The sequence below is a fragment of the Megalobrama amblycephala genome, linkage group LG4, assembly GCF_018812025.1.
Source record: "Megalobrama amblycephala isolate DHTTF-2021 linkage group LG4, ASM1881202v1, whole genome shotgun sequence".
NCBI lineage: Eukaryota > Metazoa > Chordata > Actinopteri > Cypriniformes > Xenocyprididae > Megalobrama > Megalobrama amblycephala.
Genome location: NC_063047.1, coordinates 13,464,727 through 13,490,912, shown reverse-complemented (window position 1 = coordinate 13,490,912; position 26,186 = coordinate 13,464,727). Strand labels below are relative to the sequence as shown.

At 36.6% G+C, this 26,186-nt stretch overlaps 2 protein-coding genes across 23 annotated transcripts in view; both read left to right on the top strand.

The window, feature by feature from the left end:
• cacna1ba (calcium channel, voltage-dependent, N type, alpha 1B subunit, a) overlaps window positions 1–17,479 on the top strand; it is a 132,419-nt gene extending 114,940 nt beyond the window's left edge. For 20 of the 21 annotated variants that reach the window (XM_048187662.1, XM_048187661.1, XM_048187660.1 and 17 more), the window contains 10 exons: window positions 2,080–2,185; window positions 2,908–3,015; window positions 3,274–3,401; window positions 5,891–6,030; window positions 6,144–6,270; window positions 6,356–6,466; window positions 8,241–8,279; window positions 8,802–9,012; window positions 10,473–10,675; window positions 14,040–17,479. In XM_048187662.1, coding sequence (XP_048043619.1) covers window positions 2,080–2,185; window positions 2,908–3,015; window positions 3,274–3,401; window positions 5,891–6,030; window positions 6,144–6,270; window positions 6,356–6,466; window positions 8,241–8,279; window positions 8,802–9,012; window positions 10,473–10,675; window positions 14,040–14,570 — 1,704 coding nt within the window. In that variant the 3' untranslated portion in view covers window positions 14,571–17,479. The remainder of the gene's footprint in view (window positions 1–2,079; window positions 2,186–2,907; window positions 3,016–3,273; window positions 3,402–5,890; window positions 6,031–6,143; window positions 6,271–6,355; window positions 6,467–8,240; window positions 8,280–8,801; window positions 9,013–10,472; window positions 10,676–14,039) is intronic. The other variant, XM_048187657.1, reaches the window with a different exon arrangement.
• Window positions 17,480–17,772: 293 nt separating this feature from the next.
• The window catches only part of si:dkey-61l1.4 (collagen alpha-1(I) chain), a 52,551-nt gene continuing 44,137 nt past the window's right edge, over window positions 17,773–26,186 (top strand). For both annotated transcript variants that reach the window (XM_048187639.1, XM_048187638.1), the window contains exon 1: window positions 17,773–18,025. In XM_048187639.1, the coding sequence (XP_048043596.1) occupies window positions 17,941–18,025 (85 nt within the window). In that variant the 5' untranslated portion in view covers window positions 17,773–17,940. The remainder of the gene's footprint in view (window positions 18,026–26,186) is intronic.

The following is a 26,186-nucleotide window of genomic DNA, read 5'->3' as shown; positions in this document are numbered from 1 at the left end:
TAGAAAATGAAAATTCCCGTGAGTGGCACCACCTACACAAAATCTGCAAGTTCAATGCTGTTCCAGGTGACCTACCAAACAAGTTTACTATGTCAGAAAAGCCTTATGGAACTGGTTATTTGATGGAAATGTATTATTTTACAAATCATGTGCTATGATAAATGTATTTTGAGGTCATAACAGTATTGTGCAAAGAACCTCTTTATTAATCGTAATATTGAAAGTCTTTATTAATCGATAGTCTGCCACATAGTCATAATCTGTGTGAAAAGGAATAACACTTGGTGTTTTACTGCCTCTAGTGGTCATTTCAGCTGGAAACTGCTGTGAATTGTATGTATATTGGTACGTTTTTTTTTTTAATTTTGCAAAAATGTAGGTAGAGGCACGTATTTCCAATCAGCCTAGGTAGTTTCATTTCAATAATAAGAGAAACTTCTCAATTTTATCTATTGTCATACTTCATGTGTATAAAATTTGCCCCAAAAGTTGCATTGTGTAAGGGTTTGTGCACGACATTACAAAAATGATTTTCTGTACCAATCATATGCATTATAAATGTAAAATATTTTATGTAAACTCAATTTACATAAAAAAGTGGCCAATTGCTCTTTTTTGCGGGTTTCTGTGTCTTTGGGATTCACTTAAGGGCCCCAAATTTAGATCAAAAACCTCTTTTAGAGCCCTTATGTTGTGTTAGAATAGGAAAGGACCCCCTCTCACCCTTGTTTTCATGGAGCAGTGTGTGTGTAACTTAAGTTGCTTTCAATCATGAGAACTATGCACTTGACCTCTCTCTTCCTCTCTTGGCGGTCGTTCACTTATATTCTCCTTGTCTTGCTTGTGCTGTCTGTCTCTCATCCACTTGACCATTTCCTCTCTCTTTTTTCTTCTGTAGCCTTCTCTCTTTTTTCTCTCTCTCTGCAGTATGTGAGAATGTATGTCTGTATGTGAGACTGTCCATCTTTTTTTCATTCTGATATGTTTTTATTTTTATTTATGTGTTTTTTTGCACTGCTACTGCTAGTAGATGTATGCTCTCTTTGCTCAGGGGAGCTCAACTCTTCACAATGAATCACATATTGTACACCTTAACATCTCATGATACAACAGAGATGTCATGTTTAAAGGTGCACTCAGATATTTTCACCGTTAAGCATACAGAAATATATAGTACTTTAGAAAAATATGTTTAAAATGTTTTAGTTTACATGGGGTGGGTCACCTCATGAGAGCGGCCATTTTGAGATCACATGACCAGTCCAATAGTACTATTATTGGACACTTTTGCTCACAGAATAAATTATTAATGACTGACTACTAATAGAGCATTTCTACAAATGCATTGTTACTGAAATCTTTTAGTGATGCTACATCCACACCACTAGGTGTCAATATACAGTAAGTCCAAGCCCCCTTTTCCAGTGTAATATAAGCAAACAATTGAGTGCACCTTTAAAGATAAAGTGTGTAATTTTTGAGACTGTAGAGGCATCAAACCAAAATGACACAATTGACCTGCTTTTTTTACTATTTTTACAATGGTATTGTCAGAATGATCCAGTTGAAAGTTGCTGGTGTGTTTAGCATTATTTCAACCTCAAAAAGCCACAGCTGAAAAGCAGCTACTTGCTGAACTTTTTTATTGATTTAGTAACTCCCAGAGTCGAGCTCCCATTTTCTCTGAAACCCCTCATGGTTATGTGTACATGCTTTTCTTCACTCTCGAGTCGGTGTCGGTTTATCACCAGTGCACTTGGTTGCGAATCGTAGACTATAGCAGTGAATGTGAATGTTCGATTCTGTATGTTCCTATTCTCTATGTGAACAAAACTGTTTGTGTGCTTGAAACGCTAAGATTAGAACAACATTCTGCATTACTGAATTACCAAAAGGATCCAGTATATTTGTTGCTTGATTCATAGAATTTATGAATTGAATCAATAAAAGAATATGAAATAACCAAGTCCAATCTCAGACGCACACAAACTGTTTTGTTTGAGTTTTTGGGATGTTCTGGATGATGCTGATTTTGAGAAGTGTTTTTACCCCACTAATGAACCTCATGGCTCCCTCTAGCGGCTGGTGAAAATGAACATGCCCATTGCAGATGACAACAGTGTACACTTCACCTCTACCCTGATGGCTCTGATCCGCACTGCTCTGGAGATCAAACTGGCATCAGGTCAGTCTGGTGCCTATTTTATTGTCTAAATGATTGTGTAATTATTGGATGAATGTTTCACCTTCCCTCTCTTTTGAAAGAGTTTGGAGAGATTTACTCACTTATTCAGCGTGATTTGTTCTGTTGCTGCTGCTAGTGCCATTTCCACTTTTCAGAGCAGTGTGTGTGGGATGGTGTGTGTAGCATCTGTTGTGTCTCTCTGAATGCTTGGCACTGAATGGGTTTTTCTAGCTTCACTACATTCTCTCAAAGTAACTCCTCAGCAAAGCTACATTGATCCAAATTCACTGAACCTAAATAATTTCTTCTTTTTATTATTATTATCACATGAGATGAAAAGAGTTTTTCTAGCTTTACTAAATTCTCCCAAAGCAACTCTCAGCAAAACTAAGAGTTTTGCTTTGCAATCATTTATCTAAATTCACTGAACTCTGAAATAATTGATTGTTATTATTACAGGAGATAAAAAGCGTTTTTCTAGCAAAGCAACTCGTGTCATCTCAAACGAATATTTGTGATACATTGCTTTAAATTCACTGAATTTAAATAATTGATTAATGATAATGATGATGATGACAATATTACAGAAGATAAAAAATGTTGAGAGGTGAAGAGAATAAGAGAAATAATTGTAAACACCATAATAATTAGACAGAACTAATTTGTGTAATGGATATAGTCTTATTAGCCTAATGCCTTTATGTTCATGAATCTCTCCACAGGCATGGTGGCCCAACGTCTGTCAGACGCAGAACTGAAGAAGGAACTCGCAACGGTCTGGCCAAACCTGTCTCAGAAGACTATGGACCTGCTGGTCACCCCACACAAACGTAAACACATTATGAATCATCACCCACGAGATTCTTTCTTACTTATGCCACGAAAATACTCTCCACACTTGTATCCACGTATCACAAGACTAACACTGAGATAGAGGCACACACTTATGAATTATCTAAACACACCGTAATTTCACATCTGCACAGATCTCCAAACACAAGTAATCTCTAGTGGTCACCAGTAAAACTTCTAAACAACAATTGACTGAATTTCTAAACAACAATTGAAGAATTTGTCTTTTTTTGCAGCCAATGAGCTTACAGTGGGGAAGGTGTATGCGGCTCTTATGATCTTTGACTATTACAAGCAGAACAGAGCCAAAAGACTTCAGTTGCAGCAACAGCAACAGAGAGAACAGGCAGGACCTGGATCTCAGGTGATACATATTTACACTACTAGTAAAATAATATTAAATAATAATAATAATGTAAAATAAGTCATCAAACTATAATTAGAAACATTAGATTGAAAATCATATAATCTCTAAAATATTAAACAATTAAATCTTATCTAATATAAATATATATATATATTCTACATTCATTTCAAGTGTAAGGCTTTTGATCAAATGTTTTTTAAAGATCCAGAGGCCCTGTTTACACCTAGTATTTGGTCGATCGGATCACAAGTACAGGTGCTGGTCATATAATTAGAATATCATCAAAAAGTTGATTTATTTCACTAATTCCATTCAAAAAGTGAAACTTGTATATTATATTCATTCATTACACACAGACTGATATATTTAAAATGTTTATTTCTTTTAATTTTGATGATTATAACTGATAACTAAGGAAAATCCCAAATTCAGTATCTCAGAAAATTAGAATATTACTTGAGACCAATACAAAGAAAGGATTTTTAGAAATCTTGGCCAACTGAAAAGTATGAACATGAAAAGTATGAGCATGTACAGCACTCAATACTTAGTTGGGGCTCCTTTTGCCTGAATTACTGCAGCAATGTGGCGTGGCATGGAGTCGATCAGTCTGTGGCACTGCTCAGGTGTTATGAGAGCCCAAGTTGCTCTGATAGTGGCCTTCAGCTCTTCTGCATTGTTGGGTCTGGCATATCACATCTTCCTCTTCACATAGATTTTCTATGGGGTTAAGGTCAGGCGAGTTTGCTGGCCAATTAAGAACAGGGATACCATGGTCCTTAAACCAGGTACTGGTAGATTTGACACTGTGTGCAGGTGCCAAGTCCTGTTGGAAAATGAAATCTGCATCTCCATAAAGTTGGTCAGCAGCAGGAAGTGCTCTAAAACTTCCTGGTATACGGCTGCTTTGACCTTGGACCTCAAAAAAACAACAGTGGACCAACACCAGCAGATGACATGGCACCCCAAACCATCACTGACTGTGGAAACTATACACTGGACCACAAGAAACGTGGATTGTGTGCCTCTCCTCTCTTCCTTCAGACTCTGGGATTCTGATTTCCAAAGGAAATGCAAAATTTACTTTCATCAGAGAACATAAATTTGGACCACTCAGCAGTAGTCCAGTCCTTTTTGTCTTTAGCCCATGCGAGACACTTCTGACGCTGTCTGTTGTTCAAGAGTGGCTTGACACAAGGAATGCAACAGCTGAAACCCATGTCTTGCATACGTCTGTGCGTAGTGGTTCTTGAAGCACTGACTCCAGCTGCAGTCCACTCTTTGTGAATCTCCCCCACATTTTTGAATGGGTTTTGTTTCACAATCCTCTCCAGTGTGCGGTTATCTCTATTGCTTGTACACGTTTTTCTACCACATCTTTTCCTTCCCTTCGCCTCTCTATTAATGTGCTTGGACACAGAGCTCTGTGAACAGCCAGCCTCCTTTGCAATGAACTTTTGTGTCTTGCCCTCCTTGTGCAAGGTGTCAATGGTCGTCTTTTGGACAACTGTCAAGTCAGCAGTCTTCCCCATGATTGTGTAGCCTACAGAACTAGACTGAGAGACCATTTAAAGGCCTTTGCAGGTGTTTTGAGTTAATTACCTGATTAGAGTGTGGCACCAGGTGTCTTCAATATTGAACCTTTTCACAATATTCTAATTTTCTGAGATACTGAATTTGGGATTTTCCTTAGTTGTCAGTTATAATCATCAAAATTAAAAGAAATAAACATTTGAAATATATCAGTCTGTGTGTAATGAATGAATATAATATACAAGTTTCACTTTTTGTATGGAATTAGTGAAATAAATCAACTTTTTGATGATATTCTAATTATATGACCAGCACCTGTAGATGAGGGAGACATTCCTGTTTACACCTGGTGTTTTAATATGTTTCTTTTGTTCCTCTTTCAACCACTTCTGTCCTTATTTTTTTTGACGGGACCGTCTATGGTCAGGTAAATGTAAGGTTTTTTCAGATCTTTCGATCTAATGAACAAATTAAGCTCATGCAATTTACATATGAATGCGACCGGAGATTCTGCTCTGACAGCCGCAAGTTTTTCGTCTTCAGACAAACTCTGGATCTTCAACCGACAAAGTTAAAACTGAGTCTGGCTAGCACGCTACCCATAATGTTTATGCATTAGGTCAGTAGGCGGAGAGTTGGCGATATTTTGTTTCTGTTTCAGCGCATTCGATCACATGAGTGTTTACACTATAAGCAATGTGGTCAAATGCGTTTTCAACTACCTCTGGAAGTGGTCGAAAGTGGACAAGCTCAAAAAGTTTTAGACCCCGTTTACACCTGTATTTAGCATCGTCCACTTGTGATCCGATCGACCAAAACTTATCTTAATACCAGGTCTAAACAGGGCTTGAGAAACATAAATTTAAGACTGTCTAATCATCAAATGTTTTTATCAGTTTTATCACTTTTCAGTTTTATGTATAACAATGTGTTTTGATTCTCTCTGTTTGAAGAATAAAGTCAGTGCTCTCTTAGAGCCCATTCTCCCACTAACTCACATGCAAGACCAGGCCATGAACAGTGTAGATTTGGCCTCAGAGTTTCAAGCTCAGACAAGACCCAGCTCCACCACGCTCAATAACGGACGCACGCAGTGAGCATACAATCCCTAGTGCATGCACATACAGTACACACTTGGATTAACCTGTTTGCCATGACGTGTATCTACACTAATATATTCTTTCCTCTGTCAAATTCCATGCCCAGTCTTGACAACCCTATTAAAGGATCTTCATCCTGGGCCTCAGAGAAGTCAAAGGAGGTCCAACGGTCTAAACGAAGGCCAATGTCCAGAGGTCAATCAGAGGATGCCTCAAATGCAAACACTGCCCAGGTGCTGTAAATAACAACATTGACTCTCTCTGACACAGTGTCTTTCTTTGATGCGTATTCAATCCTTTGTTGTGTGCATGTAATAGGAGTCAGTAGAAATGAGAAAGATGGAGAACAGTGCCAACACAGCGACCTCTGGTGGCCTTGAGGGCCAAGGACGTGCGGTATCCATGCCAAAACTAAATGCAGAGATGCAGGTATTCATTCGGGTGAAGGTTTTGAAGTCAAACCTCTCTCTTGCTTAAAATCCTATACATATGCAAATAAGCGTTAAATGACGTGTCATTAAATGGAATCTGGTTCTTGTATATGGTTTAATATGCTTCAGGGAAACAATACAATTAGTCATTGATAGGTTGCCAGAGCTGTGCCCTGGATCTTTTTTTTTTTTTTTTTTGGCTTGTTCTGGCTAAGAGGAAGTGAACTGTCAGATTAAGTAGACTCTCAAGAAAGAGGTTGAGATTACTTTTTGGTTAGGTTGAGATGGATTTAAAAAACTATCTTGATTTGAATACTGGATGGCATTGTTTTTATTTTAAATGTAATTTGCACAGAACCGGCTAAAAGGATAATGGATTTTACTAATGGGTTGTATTGTTTTGGGATCTCAACATTCAGTTTGCTTAATGTTATAGTATGTCAGGACAACAGCATCATTGGAAAAATAAATCTAAAATCATTCATTCAGTATGAAATTCACATTCCATTTGGACTCTGCTAAAGACAATCCGTCCATTAAAACTCATCAGGATATTCCTGCTATCAAATCACACCTAACCCACACCTCTCCAGTGCTAATGGGCTTCTCAGGCTCACTGAGTGCCTTTATTTTACTCCCAAATTTGATTCCCATCCAAAACCAAATCTCTTTAAAGTGCTGGACTAACCGATAAGAGACATTAGATGCTGAATGTAACGTTTCAGCACCTGCTAATATGGCCAAATCCCTCTGATTTCTGCGGGGGAAATCCCTTCTCCAATGGCACTCAGCCATGTCCAGTCCTTCTGCTCGACGGATGAAAAGAGCCAAATAACAGCCTCAAACACAGATTTGTTTAAACCACAACCAAGAAACTCTGCAAAACTATTATATGTGGATGATCTGCAAAAACATTATGATTGACAAGTGTGTCTTAAGGAATGACGTGTGTTTGTCATGGATGGATAAAAGAGGATGGATGATAAACGATGATATAGATTCCCAAAGGCAAGCTAAGCTTAGGTTGCTTCAAATAAAATAAATCAGTGCATGAAAATAACACAAACCATTTCTTAAGCATTCAGAACAATATTTTTTACAAATGTGGGTTTTCATTGTTGTTTTATTCAAAGTGTTAAAGGTCAAGTATGTACTGCAGGAGTGAGTTCTAAAACTCTAAAACAAGTTAGCATATTTACACTACAGTTTCCACCATTCCAAAGTCAATAGGTTTTTGAAGATATTTTCATGTTTTGTTCTGCAACATATTAGTAATACCTCACTCATGATTTTTTAAACTACAGTACATGTCTTGAAAAAGTTGCTTAGTGGTGGTGACACTGAATTCAGACTGCTTGTTTATAGCCTAACTTTTTACTTCTGACAATTGTATGTAGGCATCAAAATTAATAGAAGTTGTTCACTTGTGAAGATTATCTTGATGGAAAAAAACATGGTAGAATCTTAAACTTTGAAAAATTGTTGGAAGATGCTAACTTTTTGATTGGCCTAAAAATTTCTGTGCCACTAGTGTCACTAAATATTGCAAACATATTGATTATTTCCAAACATATATATGTATACTGGTGCAAAAATGGCACACTTCACCTTTAAGTGACTAAAACGAGCGACTTATTAGAACAGAACTGAGAAAATGGACATGATTTAATGTGTTTCTTTACAGTCTATTTTCATGCAAGATATTTTTTTCTCTTTTTTTCATGTCTTCTCTGCTCTTGGGCTCCATTTTGTTCTCTGACGTGCTTCATCAGAGGAGTCAATCCCGTCATTCTCCTGGGACTTTACTGGAAGTATGATCAACTTTAAAATATTCAGTTTAATAGGAATATAATTTAGACTTAAGCAAGTTTTGAGATAAGAATCCAAGGTGATCTGTTTGTCTTCAGTGTCAGTAGGAATCTGAAGATTAGCAGCCTATTGTAATGCAAAACATGAAATCAAAGTAAGTCTAGTACTGTGACTCAAGAGTCAGTGACCTTTGATCATTTCAGACAGATTAAGAGGCACACCTGTGGGAGCATAAATTGAGGGTCTAAGCCCAAAATGAGTGTTTCCTCAAATGGGATTAGCTCAGCTGCTACAGATGTTACACTGCCTCTGATACTTTGATACTATAATGATCCCTTACTTCCATACTGCAGTTTGGAGTTCATCCTTGTTTTGATGCATCTGAGATAAAATGGAGGTTTAGCGTACAAGACGATGTTATTATAGGCAATTTCAGTACAACATTCCTTGTAATATTCCAAGATAACAATGTCCGAAAGAATTCATCTGACTTCATCTAACCACCACCGTGTTGTCTTTCTCAGTCCATTCCCGATTCCCCTATGAGACGCTCCGCATCCACTTTTGCACCACAGCGCCCTCAGGAGGTGAATCTGAATGACTACATTTTGGAAAAACCAGTTCAAGAACGACATCATCACCATCACCATCATCATCGGTGCCATCATCGCAGGGAAAGAGACAAGAAACAGAGATCTCTAGACAGGTCGCCTACTGGCCAGCACAAAGCTACAGGTAAATACACTTCCATTGCAATTAGATAAAAAGTAGTAGTAGTAGTAAAAAATCAACTCAAAATGTAGCTGCATGAAGCAAAGCTACACCATTTTTTCATCTACAAATTTTTTTATTGCTTTTGTTCAATTGATCTTAATCCCAGACAGGATTTGGTTGTGTTGTGGATCGGTGAAGTGCAGAAGCAGGGCCTGGTGTGAGACCGTCCGGCCGCAGCTGGCCTCTATTAGCCAGATAAAAGGGGCTGACAGACATGCAGGCCCATGACCTGCTAATTTATGGTTACCTCTCAGCAGGCCAATTGAGAACAGGGAAGAAAAATTCAGAGACAGTCAGGTTTTCGACTGGAGTCTGTTGAAGAATGTGAAATCCAGAGGAAAGGGGAGACTGTGAATGATAGATCTGCCACAGCAGGACTCAATAGCTCAAGAAATCCTGTTGTTTTGTTTTATTTTCCCTATAATTTTCTTTAAAAAATCCACAGGGGGTCAAAAAATCCTGACCTTTTCTTAAGTTCAGCGAAAACAATTGTACATTAATTAAAAATAAGAGCACTTTTTTCTCAGTTGTTAAAAGAGAAGTATTTTAGCTCTCACTAAGTTGTTTTTTTTTTTTTTTTAAGAAAACATGAGTAGATATTGCAGTGTGTTTTGATTTCCACAAAACATTTTATCAATATTTATTTTGATTTGATTTGTTAAATATATCTAAATATCTAGCCTGAGAAGCAAAATTATGATATTAAGACTTATTTTCAGACAAAATTAATTTTTTTCTTACCTCACTTGGCAAAAACAATATTTAAGCATAAATCATAGTGAATTTGATGGTAAAAAAAAAAAAGTTATATATATATATATATATATATATATATATATATATATATATATATATATATATATATATATATATATATATATATATATATATATATATAATTTCTTAATATCTTAAACAATTTTACTTATCAAGTAAATTGATATTATTTTAATGATATTTAGATTAAAATACAAATTAAGACAACTTTGTTGTAGATACATTTTCTTAAATAGTTTTTTTTACTGTATCTAAAAACCTTCAAAAGAAGATGAATTTACTTGAAAGCAAATTTGTGTGAGATAGTAAGATTTTAATAATTATTTTGACCTTTTTTTTACCCCAGTAAATACTGTATATCAAAATTTCTAACATGAGAAGCAAAATTATGGTATTAAGACCAGAGAATATATCCTTGAATTAAGTGTGTTTTTCAGACCTCATTTGGCAAATAATATTTTATAATGAATTTTGTAGTAAAAACAACAATAAAAACTAATTAAATGTAAAAAAAAAAAAAAAAAAATAATAATAATAAAAACATCTTACACACTTTTGCACAAATGTTATATTGTTTAGATATTAGAAGTACTGATTAAGTAGTGCATGCCTTTCTTTCCCTCATATTTTTGGTTGGTTCTCAGGCACAGCAGCTGACCCTGTAGAGGAGAGGCCACATGACCGGGGTCGTTCCCATGAGAGGAAGCACCATTCGTCTTCGGCAGAAAAGCAGCGGTATTACTCATGTGATCGCTATGGCAGTCGGGAACACTGTCCCAGCAAGTCTGCCGTGGCAAGCTGTGCCACCTCGCCCAGTGAGGCCCCTGAGGCCAATCTCAACAAGCAGGTGGGACGGGGGGTGTCGAGACAGGACATATGTTAAAAGGAAAGGTTGGGTCAGTGGTTATAGACTGGGGAATGATCAGGGTATAAATGAAAGGATCTGATGAGTGAGATCAAGTCAAAGACATCTTAGGGATTTAAAACAAGGTACAAATTAAATAATAATGAAGGCTGAAATCTGTGGTAAGTGCTGAGATGCATTATACAGTAATGAAGATAATATACCAAGTTAAACACAAGTTAAGCTCTATGGACAGCATCTGTGTCCCTCAATATAGAAAAACAAACAAAAAGTAATTGTACAGTTGTACACTTAGAGTGGAAGCCAATGGGGCAAGAGATTTTAAAACAAACACTGTTTTGAAACACAAGTTTTCAAGACTTAAATATTGTACACAATAACATAGGACAAATATGGTAAAAAGGCTTACCAAACTTATCTGAATTGAACGCTTTAAACTCCTGTTAAAACCTTATAATCTGACTTTATAACCTTATAACCTGACCTTATAATCTGGTATTTTTACACGATGCGTGCAAGAAAACCAGAAAAAAGGGTGACATAGATTTTTGCAAAGAACTGGCGCAAATTTCCACTCATAACTAGAATATTATCCACAAAGTAGAAGATCTGGTCAGTACTGCCTAAGTATTTCTGCTAAAATCTTATGTGAGTTTCTGGTTTAGGATTCTCTCAAACTTTGTTAGTAACAAACTCGTTTTGTTATATTAATAATGGGTGATCACAACTAATTATATTATATAATAATATAGTATATTTTATATATTATTAATTATAGTAAACCTTTCATCATGCCTTTTAATTGCATTAATGGTAAAGTGTGTATTGTTTTTACAGACTGAGGGACAAGTTTAATTATTGTCTGTAGAAGTAGAGCTCAACTTGTATTGAAGCTGGAAAATTCCTTTAAGGCATCCACCTTATTTTTCAATGAAGAAGTAAGCTATTTCCTGTGAATGTGCAAGACTTACGATTTATTAGCTGCTCTAATTAGAAGAGTAACAAAGTGCAGTAAATGGTGAAACTATTTGCGACACTAACCAGTGTGTTTATGATTATAATAATAAATCAAAATAATTTGATAAATACCAGTCTGCAACATCAAGCAGGATAACATACTGTTTTTGAGCAGCTAAAAAAGGGTATGTGCTGCACCCACTATTAAAAACAAGGTGGATAGTGAGTATTGGACTGATAAATGAGCTAGTCGGTTACTTAAAAATTATCTTTGGTCAATTAGCTTTTATACTGAATTTTTTTATTGTTTTTCTTGTCTAATGACAACTAATTTGTCTGAAGTTAATTTTTTTAACGTCATATTAAAGGGTTAGTTCACCCAAAAATGAAATTTCTGTCATTAAGTACTCACCCTCATGTCTCCCAAACCCGTAAGACCTTTCAGAACACAAATTAAGATATTTTTGATGAAATCCAAGGGTTTCTGATGCACACCTAGGCAGCAACATCATTGCAGCTTTTGAGGTCCAGAAAGGTATTAAAGACATTGTTAAAATAGTCCATGTGACTACAGTGGTTCAACCTTAATGTTATGAAGCGATGAGAATACTTTTTGTGCGCAAAAACAAAAACAAAAATAATGACTTTATTTAACAATTTGAACTGTTGCCATACACAGTTGACTGCATATGACAACAGTGTCATACGTGTTCTATGTCAGAACGCGACTCATTATTGGCCGACTCCAGCGTCAGAACCATAGGCGCCAATCCCGTGGGTGCTCGGGGGCTAGAGCACCCACGGAAATGGTCGAGCACCCACGGAAAAATATGAGATATTCTCCATTGATTTTAACCAATAGAAAATCAATTGCAGCTTTCAGACACGATCTTCACCCTTTTTATAATTTATTTACGGCCGTTTCTATGGCGATATTTTAATGGCAAACGTCGTGAGCGCATCCAAGTGATGCGAGTGTGCACATATGGCTCTAGATCAGGTACATGCGCGCGCTCAAACTCAAACTTTCTTTGCACCAGATATCAGCGAGAGCATGAGAGTCATGAGTGACTCGTGTACATACATGCGCGTCAATCTATCGCGATTCGCTACTCTTCTTTCCAGCAAAGTCACTATCAAAATGCGCACAAATTTGTCCCTGTTATTGATATACAATCATAAAAACACTTCTTTGATCTTAATGAGAAAAAAAAAAAAAAAAAACTATGCGAGGGCGGATTCAAACCGATGATAATCAGAGCACAATTGAATCTGACTCTGTTAACAATAATTCTACCACGAGACCAATGGGGAACACTGAAACCAGGTGCGGATTTGTCTAAAATATAATAGTAGTACGATAGTAATATTGTAATGTAGCTGTAAGGATGAAACTGTAACATTTATATATATTAAAAAAAAAAGGGGGGGGGGGGTTGTTACTGGGCACCCACCGGCAGAAACATAAATCGGCGCCTATGGTCAGAACAACGTGAACAGCGTCAGCCAATACTGAGCCAGCTCGTCGCTTCATAACATTGAGGTTAAACCACTGCAGTCACATGGACTATTTTAACGTCTTTAATACCTTTCTGGACCTCAAAAGTGTAACGACGTTGCTGCCTATGTGTGGTTCAGATACCCTCGGATTTCATCAAAATATTTTAATTTGTGTTACGAAGATGAACGAAGGTCTTAAGGGTTTGGGACGACATGAGGGTGAGTAATTAATGACAGAAATGTAATTTTTGGGTGAACTATCCCTTTTAGAACTACAGTCTCACTTTAGGAATTTCAGCTTTGTAAAGTCAGTTTGGCCGTTATACTGTATATGTTTTCGATGTTGAAGCGGAGAATGAGGCTATACGGTCAGACTCCTCTGCACAGGCTGCTGTTGGATTGGAAAGCTCTCAGGGCACCAATCACACAGCGTGTTAGAAGAGCTGCTGTGAAACACTAACCATTCCTACTCAAGCTATGAAGATAATGAGATATTGTAGGATTTTTTTTTCCTATAAAGTGTTTTACATTTTGTGATATAAACCTCATAAATGACAACGTAATTTTCTCTTCTCTTCGGCTGTAGTGCATCCACTCATAGGCTTTCACTTCTCTTTCTATTCTTCTTCCACACCATTTCTGTGCATTTGTCGGTCTTTTCTTTCTTTGTCTCCACTGTCATCTTCACTCTCTCCTTTCGTTTTGTCTTTTATTTTTGTCCTGTTCATCTTCCATCTTTTTCTGCTGTCTTGTCCAACATATTACTTTTCCTTTCTTTCCGTCCGTCCTTCCCTCCTTCCTCCTTTGGCTCCTGGTCCCTGTCTAACCTTTTGGGCATTTCCCCCTCATCATTTTATTGTTTTGATTTGCCTGTTTAATTTTCATCTAGGGCAGTGGGTGGGCTAAGGGGAGCCCGGTGTTGTTGACCTCAGGGGCGAGCACTCCAAGCCGTGGGCGCAGACAGCTGCCCCAGACCCCCCTTACTCCTCGTCCCTCCGTGGCCTACAGGACTGCCAACTCTTCCCCTGTGCACTTTCTGGGCACACAGATGGGCTTGCTTCCCCCAAGTCCCGGCAGGCTGAGCCGCGGTCTGTCCGAGCACAACGCCCTATTATACAGCGGCTCCATCTCTAGCTCGCCGACCCCCGTCAGTCGCATTAACTCAGAACCCTTCTTGGGCCCCCCGGACCACCCTGCCGGCCTCCAGCCCGAAGCCTACTCTGTCTTCCAAGAGGATCCAAGCCCTCAGACGGGCCGTTCTGCCCGGACAGTAGGGATGCCGATCGTGACGATTCCCCCACCTCCCCAACAGCTGTTCCGCGGGGTTCCCAACGGATTCCACTTCACTACGGGCCCCGGAACCAGCAGAGGACGGGCACGGCAGTACTACCGAGAGGCAGAGGTGGACGACTGGTGCTAGCATGGCTTTTATTTACACAATACATATAGTTGATGTTTTTGTTTTCAAATCATGATGAGTTTTATCATCTCTTATTTTGCAGGTGGTGTTAAATGCAGTAATACTTGTATTTGTTTTTCAATATCCAGGGGATAAAGCATAAACATACGCTTACAAAGTAGCAGATGTGAGATAAAGTCACCAATCCACCCGACTTTGATGTATTGCTGTCAGGCTAAATAGTTTGTGGGCGTGGTCTCTTTACAAACACATGAGATTGACAGTTGATGTGAAAACACATGGTCTTTCTTCTAATCTTTGCCTTTCTAAGGGCAACAGATGCCAAAACATGCTTGTGTAACCTGGGAAAAGAGTGACCCACTGCTACAAATGTAGACCGCAATGGGCCTCTGGCCAGTTTCCTTCAAAGCAAGCCTCTGAGATGCACTCTAAATGCAAATATTCCCTTGAAAATGTTACCCCTTAGCATTATAGGTGTAGCTTTTATGGAGAGAAACCTTTACAGAAGTGGCTGAAAATGCAAGCAACAATGTTTTTTTCTTTTCTTTACAAAATGCACAATAGCAGTGCCCCCTATCGCCATCTAAGAGAATTACATGTTATTTCACACTGTTGCGAAAAGCAGATTGTTCGTTATGCTGCTGATAACCATTCCTCGCACATATCGTTGTGTGAAACCTTTGACAACCATAATGTACTTTGTTTTATATCAAATTGTACATATTTTATCTATTCATTATGTGCTTTTTGTATTGTAAAGACGAACGGTTTTACTTAAATCGCTTACGGCTTCACCATACTGTCAGGTCTACCGATTCTTCTTGACTGCTCCAGATGTTATTTACAAAGTGCCTAACCTTTTGAATATATTGTAGTAGTGATGCAACCTCAGCTTTTTTAATGCATCAACACTTAATAGAGTGAACTGAACAAGCTCTAAGGGTTAAAAGGAACTACAAGGTGTTACGATCGCAGGCCTTAATTCAGAAGCATAGACACAGTACCTTTGAATTCACATTAGGTTTTTGAATGGAAATTACAGTATGATTGTTTGCTTTTTTAAATTCTTGTCTCCTTTTTTGTACAATTTTAGTACTATATGGAATATTGAAAATTCCATTACCAAAAGCATATATTAGTATGGAGTAACTATTAAACAAAACTGCAGTAGTTGTGTATTTGTCCTGACGGGGACTTTATAACCACAGTTATAAAATTGCATGTTAAAAAAAGTCTTCAATTCTTGATTGACCATGGTTATGAAACCAATATTTACGGTGTATATTTCCTGTCCTGATGAAGATGCTCAGACTGCATTGCTATTTGCCTTCTCTTTTACGGTTAAATGCGAGGAATGAGAACCAATGAACTGTCACAAAGAAATGAGCTTTGCTCATGTAGCAGATTTCCCGATGTGAGCGCGTTGTGTTGTGTTGCGTTGAGTCGGGGTCCTGGCACCGGTACAGTAGGCTGATCTGTGTTAAGGTTAAACTTTCCCCCTCATGGCACTCCTCCAAGCAACCCCAGACACATATACACACTCACAGCTTTCATTTTGCCGCTGTTCCCCAGCTGCTGGCTGTATAGAAATATGGCCGACTCCTTTTATCACATCGGTAACATGAGAGGAATATTTAGCCACCTGAATGCCGAGGGTGTGGCGGTCTGAAAGAACAGAAAAAACCTCTGTATTGAGATACTATATGGTCCAGGATCATTTCATGCGTTCCGCATCAACATACATGAGTACATTAGATGCTTAGAGAATTGTTTGGCTAATCAGGTGATTCTTGGCCACTGATGTGTCAGGAATTTTGCTGACAGTGAATGTTCTTTCCTTTTTCTTTTTTTAAACATATATTTTCTTTACGTAGGGCTATGCAACGAGATGACACTTTGAAAAATATACTTCATTCATTTTGTAGCTTTACCTGCTGGGAAATCCAGATTCAGGCTTTAGCATGATAGTGACCAAATCTTTTTTTTTTTTTTTTTTTTTTTATAAAAAAAACATCAAAAATGTATGAAAAAGTATATTTTAGAATGCATAAAGGCACAATGATTAAAAAGCAGAAATCAGCAAAAAAAAAAAAAAAATATATATATATATATATATATTAACAAAAAATTGCAAGTTTCTGTATGTGCATGCATCAGAGATGTCCAGTTCGTCAGGGGAAAAAAGAAAAATGTTGTTTCAAATCTACAGTCTGAACAACTGCTATTTTTCTACATACTCTGTGAGACTGAGGTTAAAGGATGTGCTGACATTTTGCTGATATTGTTATGAGTTGTTGCATTGTTCATGTGTAACTATAGAACAAATCTTTGCACTCCCAGCACATCCATCGATGTCCTTCGGCTTGTTGCCATAGTGGATCAAGACTGTGCTTCAATCGAAAAACCCATTTCTTCAGCTTCTCTATGATTTGGAAAAACATCATATCCATCTACCAAACCTTTCATAATTTATTGCCAAAATCTGAAATACTCTTTTCCCCTGTACATCAACGAAGCTTAAATATGGCTGTTTCCAGAAAGATTAATGTTTGCATGGTCTTAAAATGTATGTGCATGTTGAAATACCCATGGTTTATCTTCGTACTTTTTGATACAATGTATTCATTTTTGGTTTGATTTTTTAAATGACCTTTGATATGAATTAGGGGATTTGTTGAAATAAAAAATTAATTGTTGAAACATTTATAAATAATGGAAACAGTATTGAACTATGTTGACAGCTCCGTCCATGCATAAGAGCTGGGACATCCTTTATTTGAATTCTGCTGTTGACTAGTTTGTTGCCTGATTTCTGTTCCATGGCCAGACTTTGAAATCTGCAGTTGTTTCTACAATAACATTTTGTATGAATCTAAGTCCTTGAATTAAAAAAAAAAAATGAACTCAAATGATACAGATTTGTGGTTTATTAGATAAGTCCTGGAAATCTGCATGTTACATTTTAACTACACGCATATCGATTACTTTCTAAAGGGGCAAAATACTGTATATGATATCTGCAGCAGCACAATGTATTTTACTTTTGATTGATGATGCTACAGATTGATCAAAGCATGAAACTGTACAGGAGTAGCAAGGTGAATCAAGGTTCCACCTGTCTGGAGGTTTTCTGGGATCTCATTGGCTGGATCGTGTAATGTAGGCGGGGTTTAAATTTGGATGATTGGGAAGAGTGCATTTGCAGAGCAAGACTTCTAGAAGTAGACTGATAACAGATATCACGCTCAGTACTTCTGTAAACTTTCCAACACCAACACATAAGCTTTTAGGCTATAATTTATTTGAATGATTTTCCCCTCTCAACATTTCCATCATCTTACCAGCACTGGAAGAACACTGGTTTCCAAAGATGTGGTTCATTTTATCAATGTGTGCGCTGGTTAAAGCTTTTCACTCAGACTTCTCTGAAACAGGATCTGGTGCTCCGGACTCAGGTAAGAACAGAGCGGAAACACTTCACCTGCCGTCGCTTGCGTGTAGTAGTGTAAACAAAACATGTAGCATTCAGTTTTCATATTACATAACTATTTTAATATAATTTTAAATTAGGTTAAAGTGCATTTACCTCACTAACTGACACACTTTACTTTTTATTATCTAACTGACAACCTAAAATTAACGTCCATGTGGTTAAGAACCGGACTTCTGTTAATTCGTGGAGTTTTACGACTGAAATCATACTCTCATAATGCAAAAGATGCTCTTATAAGAGACCCAATCGGTTTTTGCATGGTTTATTGATATTTCTGATCATTTCAATATAATATTTTAACTTTTTGGATTTACCAGTGCAGTTGTGTGTTGTAGTACTGTCCACATTATCCCGAGGGGGCGATGTAGTAACGCTTATAAATCTATTCTCTAATTGTATATTAATTTTTATGTCGTGTTGAAGCTAAATCAGTTGGTATTAAAAGATTTAACCATTACACAGTAAAGTATTTCAGACGAAGATGAATTCTATGTTGATGGTAAAGCTCATGGCATGACTGTCCTGTCAACAGCTGTTGAACATATTTCTTAGTGAAAAGCCATATAACCACATTATTTTTTTCCTTTCTTTTTTCTTTTCTTTTCTTCTTTTTTTTTTTTTTTTTTTTTTAAATACATTTTTCCAGAAATCTGTTCCACAGTCTTATACCAGCACCATGCCACAATTTGTGCTTAAAAGCATCCATATGTGAAAGGAATCTGATTTGGTTTTTCTAATTGAGCTTATGTTACAACTGTTTCTCATGGGCCCTTTTTCAGGCACCTGTCTTCTCGGTGGTTGGAGAATACTGCGTATAATCTGGGGATTATTAGAGGGGGTCTGCAGAACCCATTATGTGATCAGTGCAGTAACATGTGCCATTCATGAGTCTGTGTTCATTTATCTATTGAATGTTTTGATTTTCATTCACTAGGCCTCATAAAATTTAGTCACAGCGCCTCTATCACCATCAACACCTGCAACATTTTCAAATTCAGACAGGTACATTAGGTCCATACAGATACAGGATATTTATTTAAGCCCTGAGTTACATAATTGAAGAGATCAGAGATGATTGAGAATGATCAGGCCTCTGTATTATTATTATTATTACTATTATTATTATTATTATTTTATTTTTTTTCCACTTGAAATTTGGAGCACATTTTGCTTTTATTTGGCCATGTGTGCTACTTTGATCATGTCTAACTTTCAAAATGTGCAGATGTCTTTTTAAAAGCCCGGTCTGATCGTTATCTTGTCTATAGGCAGATAATATTGTATCTTGTCATTTTATGACTTTCTGGCAAGGATTTTCAACAGGAGGTCAATTACTGTTTGATCTCAAATGATGAAAAGGTAATGTATTGTATATATTTACACAATATGTCCAATTTGTACAACATGTTGAACTTCAATCAAAGCTGAATAAGTTCAAATAAATATTTAATTCCCTCTCATGTTAAAATAAAAATGTCATGTGAAAAGTTTGGGGTCAATAAGGTTAATTATTTTAAGTCTCATGCTCACCAAGACTGCATTTATCTAATCAAAAATACAGTTAGAAATAGAAATATTATTACATATTCTAATATTCTATTTTTAATATATTTTAAAATGCAATTTATTCCTGTAATGGCAAAGTTGAATTTTCAGCAGTCATTACTCCAGTTCTTAGTGTCACATGATCCTTCAGAAATCATTCTAATATGCTTATATCATATCTTATTATTATCAATGTTGAAAACAGTTTTGCGTCTTATTATTTTTGTCGAAAATGTGGTGATATTTTTTTCAGAATTATTTTAATACACTCTAAAAAAACTGTAAAAAAAAAAACGAAACAAATTTACACAGTAAAATACCGTTTTCCATTGAAACAGTAATATATATCGTAAAACGATGCGTTCTGGGTAATATTATTTGTCGTTTTCGAGAAAGCAACCTATAGGCTACTTTCTTGAAAACGACAAATATTACCCAGAGTGCACTGTTTTTACAGTATATTACTTCTGTATATTACAATGCATTCTGTATATTACAGTGCATTCAGGGAAATATTATTTGTCGTTTTTCAAGAAAGTAGCCTATAGGCCTCTTTTCTTAAAACGACAAATATTGCCCAGAATGCGCTGTTTTTTTATATATTACTGTTTCAATGGAAAACGGTATTTTACTGTGTAAAAGTTTCATTTTTTTAAGTTATTTTTTAGTGTGTAGAAAGTTCAAGAATAGTATTGATTTGAAATAGAAATCGTATGTAATGTTCTAAATGTATTTACTATCATTCTTGATCCATTTAATGCGTCCTTGCTGAATATCTGACCCCAAATTTTGAATGGTGGTGGACATGTATGTAGTTGCCAGTTGAACCTGTGGTGCGACACGTTATACTCCATCTAAAATTATTAGACAAACAACCATAGAGTAGAGAAACAGGTCATATTGTTCCAAACACATTTTTCCCCCCTTAGCCAAGCATGTCCTTACTCCATCATTACAGTGAGAACATCAGCTGTGTGCATGATGTCACAGTGTTAATAGATGGATTGGCTGTCACATGCGAGGTTATGGTCTGTTTGCTCTGAACACAGTGCTTCTTTCTTTTCATTTTGACTGTAAATCAAAGCTCTGGTGAGTCTGTCTATGTGAGGTGGCTTCAGGCAAGGAGCCATAGTAGCATATATAATTAATGTTGTCCCTGATTGATAACCATGCCTTTGGTGAGCAGCCAGGGTGAAACAACCCCCCTAAACCTTACTGATTATTTGTCTGAAGGCTGTACCATTACTGTACTGTAAGGACATTGCAGGCTGGCTGTCTGGGCTGCAGCCATGGAGACTAGACCTACAGTGTTACTCTTATCACATCACATCAGTAGCCAAGAAGTAGAGAGCTGAATCTGTGCTTTTATAGTAAAATGTGCACATGATTTCACTTAGCTATGTTTTTAAGAGATTTCTGGATTTTATCACTGTAAATGCTAAGAAACGTTTCCATTATACATTATGGAAGTAGAGGTTCAGATTTGTATAGATTTGCAGCACTCCGAGTTCTTTCTTTCTTTCTTTCTTTCTTTCTTTCTTTCTTTCTAATAAAAGTAATAAAAACATAACAGTTCATTATGTAAGGTCTTTTTACGCCACTGAAAACATAGTTATGTATATTATATTGCATTTTTGTCAATAGATTATCCTAAATATTACACACTGGACCTTTAAAAGATTGCGATCTCTGTTCAAAAACCCTTGCGATCTCATTCCTAAATGACAACGATTTGCTTGTCTATTATTAAACCTCTGCCAAAATCCCAGCTAAACATTCAAATCTGCGTCTGTGTGCTGCTGCCGACCCAGAGAGAACAATTGTCTTGAAACAGCTTCACGGTCTATTCAAACACACAGTGTTTTGTGTTACCAGTATTTATATTATCACAGAACTAGTGGGATAAAAGTTTATAGTTTGGATATAAACACTGATGTCTACGTTAGCGATCAAATAGAGCAAATAAAAGTAACACGGCACTTCAACTAATGATTGTATTGATTACATCAGGTGGTGATAAGTAACTGTTAAAAAATGGATTTGTCATTGAATCATTTATTTAAGAGGTAAACAAACAAACAAACAAACAAAAAAACACTGATTCATCTAGTAATGAAACAAGTGAAGTAGGCTTTTTATAAGCAAGCAAGCCATTGAATCATTCATTCAAATAGATTTAAAGGTGCCGTAGAATGTCTTTTCAAAAGATGTAATATAAGTCTAAGGTGTCCCCTGAATGTGTCTGTGAAGTTTCAGCTCAAAATACCCCATAGATTTTTTTTTAATTAATTTTTTTAACTGCCTATTTTGGGGCATCATTAACTATGCATTGATTCAGGCTGCGCGGCCCCTTTAAATCTCTCGCTCCCTGCCCTCCCAAGCTCTCGACTATAAGTGCAGTTATACAGTGCATAAAGAAAGTTCACACAGCTAATATAACCCTCAAATGGATCTTTACAAGATGTTCGTCATTCATGCTGCATGCATGCATCAATTCCTGTGAGTATAGTATTTATTTGGATGTTTACATTTGATTCTGAATGAGTTTGAGGTTATATGCTCTGTGGCTAAAGGGCTAATGCTACACTGTTGGAGAGATTTATAAAGAATGAAGTTGTGTTTATGAATTATACAGACTGCAAGTGTTTAAAAATGAAAATAGCGACGGCTCTCTTGTCTCCGTGAATACAGTAATAAACAATGGTAACTTTAACCACATTTAACAGTACATTAGCAACATGCTAACGAAACATTTAGAAGACAATTTACAAATATCACTAAAAATATCATGTAATCATGGATCATGTCAGTTATTATTGCTCCATCTGCCATTTTTCGCTATTGTCCTTGCTTGTTTACCTAGTCTGATGATTCAGCTGTGCACAGATCCAGACGTTAATACTGGCTGCCCTTGTGTAATGCCTTGAACATAGGCTGGCATATGCAAATATTGGGGTCATACATATTAATGATCCCGACTGTTACATAACAGTCAGTGTTATGTTGAGATTCGTCTGTTTTCCAGAGGTCTTTTAAACAAATGAGATTTATATAAGAAGGAGGAAGCAATGGAGTTTGAAACTCAATGTATGTCATTTCCATGTACTGATCTCTTGTTGTTCAACTATGCCGAGGTAAATTCAATTTTTGATTCTAGGGCACCTTTAAAAAAAAAATTCATTCAGATTGGTTAAACATTTTAAATAGACTGCAGCAATTAACATTTTGTCAGAACCTCTAGTAAATTACGTGTAATTTTGTTTAGTAGTTTGTTCAGAATTGTGGGAGAATCGTAATCAGTTTGTGATTCTCAATTTATCCAGAATCGTGCGGCTCTAATAGACCCTATTCATAAAATGTATAGGAAATATAGATTTTATTCATTTTCATGACTTTTCCAGCCCTAGAAGTTACACTTTTATATTTAGGCTAATATAACCCTTTTTTAACTGTAGGAATCTTGGTTTTTCAAAGACAAAAAAAAAAATTATTTTGAGGGTGATATCTTATTGTACGATATCTTTACAATAAGATATCTTATTTTTATTTGTTTTAACTTATTTTAATGCTTGTCTTATTTAAAATTATTTAGGTCATCCAGAGTCCAAATTAAGTTTTCCGAGGCCCCCAAGTAGGCCCCAGCATTAAGTAAATAAACGAAAGTTGCAATAGACTTTTGTTCCCTATTGTGACATATACTTGAGTGAAACGGCTTCTCGAACAGGAAAAAATGTAGTGCAGGACTTGATTTATGAACAATCCAATGATCCAATCAATTTTTGATGGACAAAATAATTTAAAATAAATACTGCAATATTCCATCAAAAAATTGTCCATTTTGATTTCATGGTGACTTAAAGTCACGATGAAACTGAAGTAGTGACAGATAGTTTCCACCATTTTGTGACAGATATCTGAGTGTAACGGATTAACAAAAAAAGGAAAAAATGTAGGATGCGGTTCTAGGCATTGGTTGTTGATTGGCTTTTGAGATTGCATAAAAAAATAGAGACAGATTAATGTAAGCTTAAAAATTTCAAAAGTTTAAACCTACATAGATGAATAGTTCACAATAAGATCTATGAATTGCATTTAGAAAATAAATAGGGTGAAATTTCATTTCATGTTGACTTAAGGGTGCTTTGATGGCTCACATTTCATTAGGATCATTTAATATGTTACGGTTAGTGTTGCGATTTGTCGCCAACGTACCTATTAATATAAGCATCAAACTTGCGTGGATCCCGCTTTTCTTTTTTTCTTTTTCCTTCGACTTAGCATGGATCGGAATCCTGTGGGCGCCCCTGGACGTTTCTGACGCCAGTCGTTCGGCTCTCAAAACACTGATTTGATTAGTGAGAAATTCACTCTTAAAGCAACATTTGGCAGAATTTCAGTGTGCGGTTGATTTGTGGCTGGTGGACAGGAACAGGCCTGTTAACTCTGTAAGGAAAGTCAGAGTGGATAATGATGCTCTTTGGGTTTTCTTGGCACTGTCTTTTCTTCAGGGAAACCTTGAAGTCCTGTCTCCCATGCTGCTTCGAGATTGCTCTATTACATTCATCCATTGAGACGGCTATGCCTATCAGACCTGTCAAAAGTGAAGTCTGTTTCATGTGATGTAACATACATTTTTAGTCCGTGTATATCACAGTTTGAGATCATAATTTTAGTTAGATTCGTATTTGGGACAATCCATTTCTCTGAGCTGATCTATTACCCACTTTATGTCGACTAAACAGTCCATCTGCATCTTGTCTTGGAACATTTTGAGATGTCAGGCAAATACTGGAAAGCAAATACTCTCACCTTAAAGGAATGACATTTTCAGCTTTTTCTAACAATTCCAGTTGTTTTGTCATGGCTTGTCTGGCAGTTGGAGAGTTATTTGCTTTTGTTTTGAGAGTAGTGAGAAGGAGAGATGCATGTCTAGAAGGGCTTAGGACAACAGTGGTGTTAAAGATGCTGTAAGCAATTTATTTATTTACTTATGTCCCATTATGTGACACACATCAGAGACATTACATTTTCTTGCAACACCTGGAAGTAGGGCTGCGATGATACACCTATCTCCTGATTCAACACTATCACAATACTTCGGCACATTACATTTGATTTAAAATTAGCTTTTCCATTGAAATTCAATTTTTTTGTAAATTAGGCCTGGTGATGGTATGTATAACATACTGTGCACTATCATGCTCTATAAGCCTTTTAATGAAAAGCCCTTCAGTTCTTCACTTCTATCCTTTGCGCTTTTATTCATTGTCAGGGTCGATGCATTGTTGAATTGAATCCAACAAGATACCAATCCAAAAGGGGTTTGGGGTTGATGTTGGGCAAGTGGCCAGGAGTCTCTTTGATAAACTTCTATCAGCCTGTATACATCCTGTGTGTTCAGCGCCCTGTATTCATTAGGAGCTGGAATGTGTACCTTACTACTGTACCACATCCTATAGAGAGCTGAAACCCTGTCCTTCATCACAGAATGTGCCCAGACTAACCTACAGCCAGAGCTGTCACCACTGCAGCGCAGCAGACCTCTGGGGTTACTGGTCAAGGGGAACTCAATATGAAAGGACACTATTTCCTTATTTCAGTATTATCTGGTTGTACCTTTGTGCTCTTAGTGCTTTCTGTTGCGAGTTCTTTGTCTGTGTGGAGAAATGAATCAAATGACACAAAATTGTCAGACTATTTAAAGGATAGTTCACCAAAATAATAAAAGTTCTGTCATCATTCACTAATCCTTTTGTCTTTTTGAAATGTTTTTTTTCCTTCTCCTTTTGTGAAATAAGATGATTTAAGAGTTTTGGTAGAATATTTTTGTGAAGATCTTCTTTTATTAACATAATTTTGGTCTATTGCTCATGCACACAACGCTGTTGTATGGTTTCAAGAAAACTGAAACATAAGCAAAAGTGTATGGTTATGTTCCTACTACTATTAGTTGTATGGAAAAAGAGGAGCCTGGGTATTCTGCAGATTTTTAATTTTTCAGTTTTAACTTTCCTTGACAATGGAATGCGTAGAAATCTGGAGAAATGCATTTTCTACAGTTTGACAAGGTAAATACTGTGTAAGAGTGATAATGAGTTGTGAATTTACTGCCTGATGTGAGTAAGGATTTTCACCTCAGCTTCCTGCTGTGCAACATCTTGAAATCTCTTCCATCCTGTGTGTTCTGAAATGAATCCCTGAGGAGTTTGGGAAAGAAACTAGTGAATGTTTTGTTTTTTTCCCCCACCAGATTTTCCAACCATTGCTATAACCAGGTTTAGCTTGTTCCCAGTTCTACAAAATATATTGCTTCATTTTGATTGGGTCTAAAATTCATGACTTTAGTGACTTTGATTCTTAAAATATGCAGAGTCTCACTATGAAGCCATGGTTTTCAATGTTTGACCACCATTTTCACAACTTAACATGGAAACAAAGTCAGTGTGAGAGCTGCTATTAAAGTAGGTTGATATTATGACATGTTTGACAACTTGATTATTAATTCAGAAATTACTTTCATTATTCACAAAAGGAAACTATTTGAGTGTAATGCCACCTGTGAAAATACTCATTCGAAC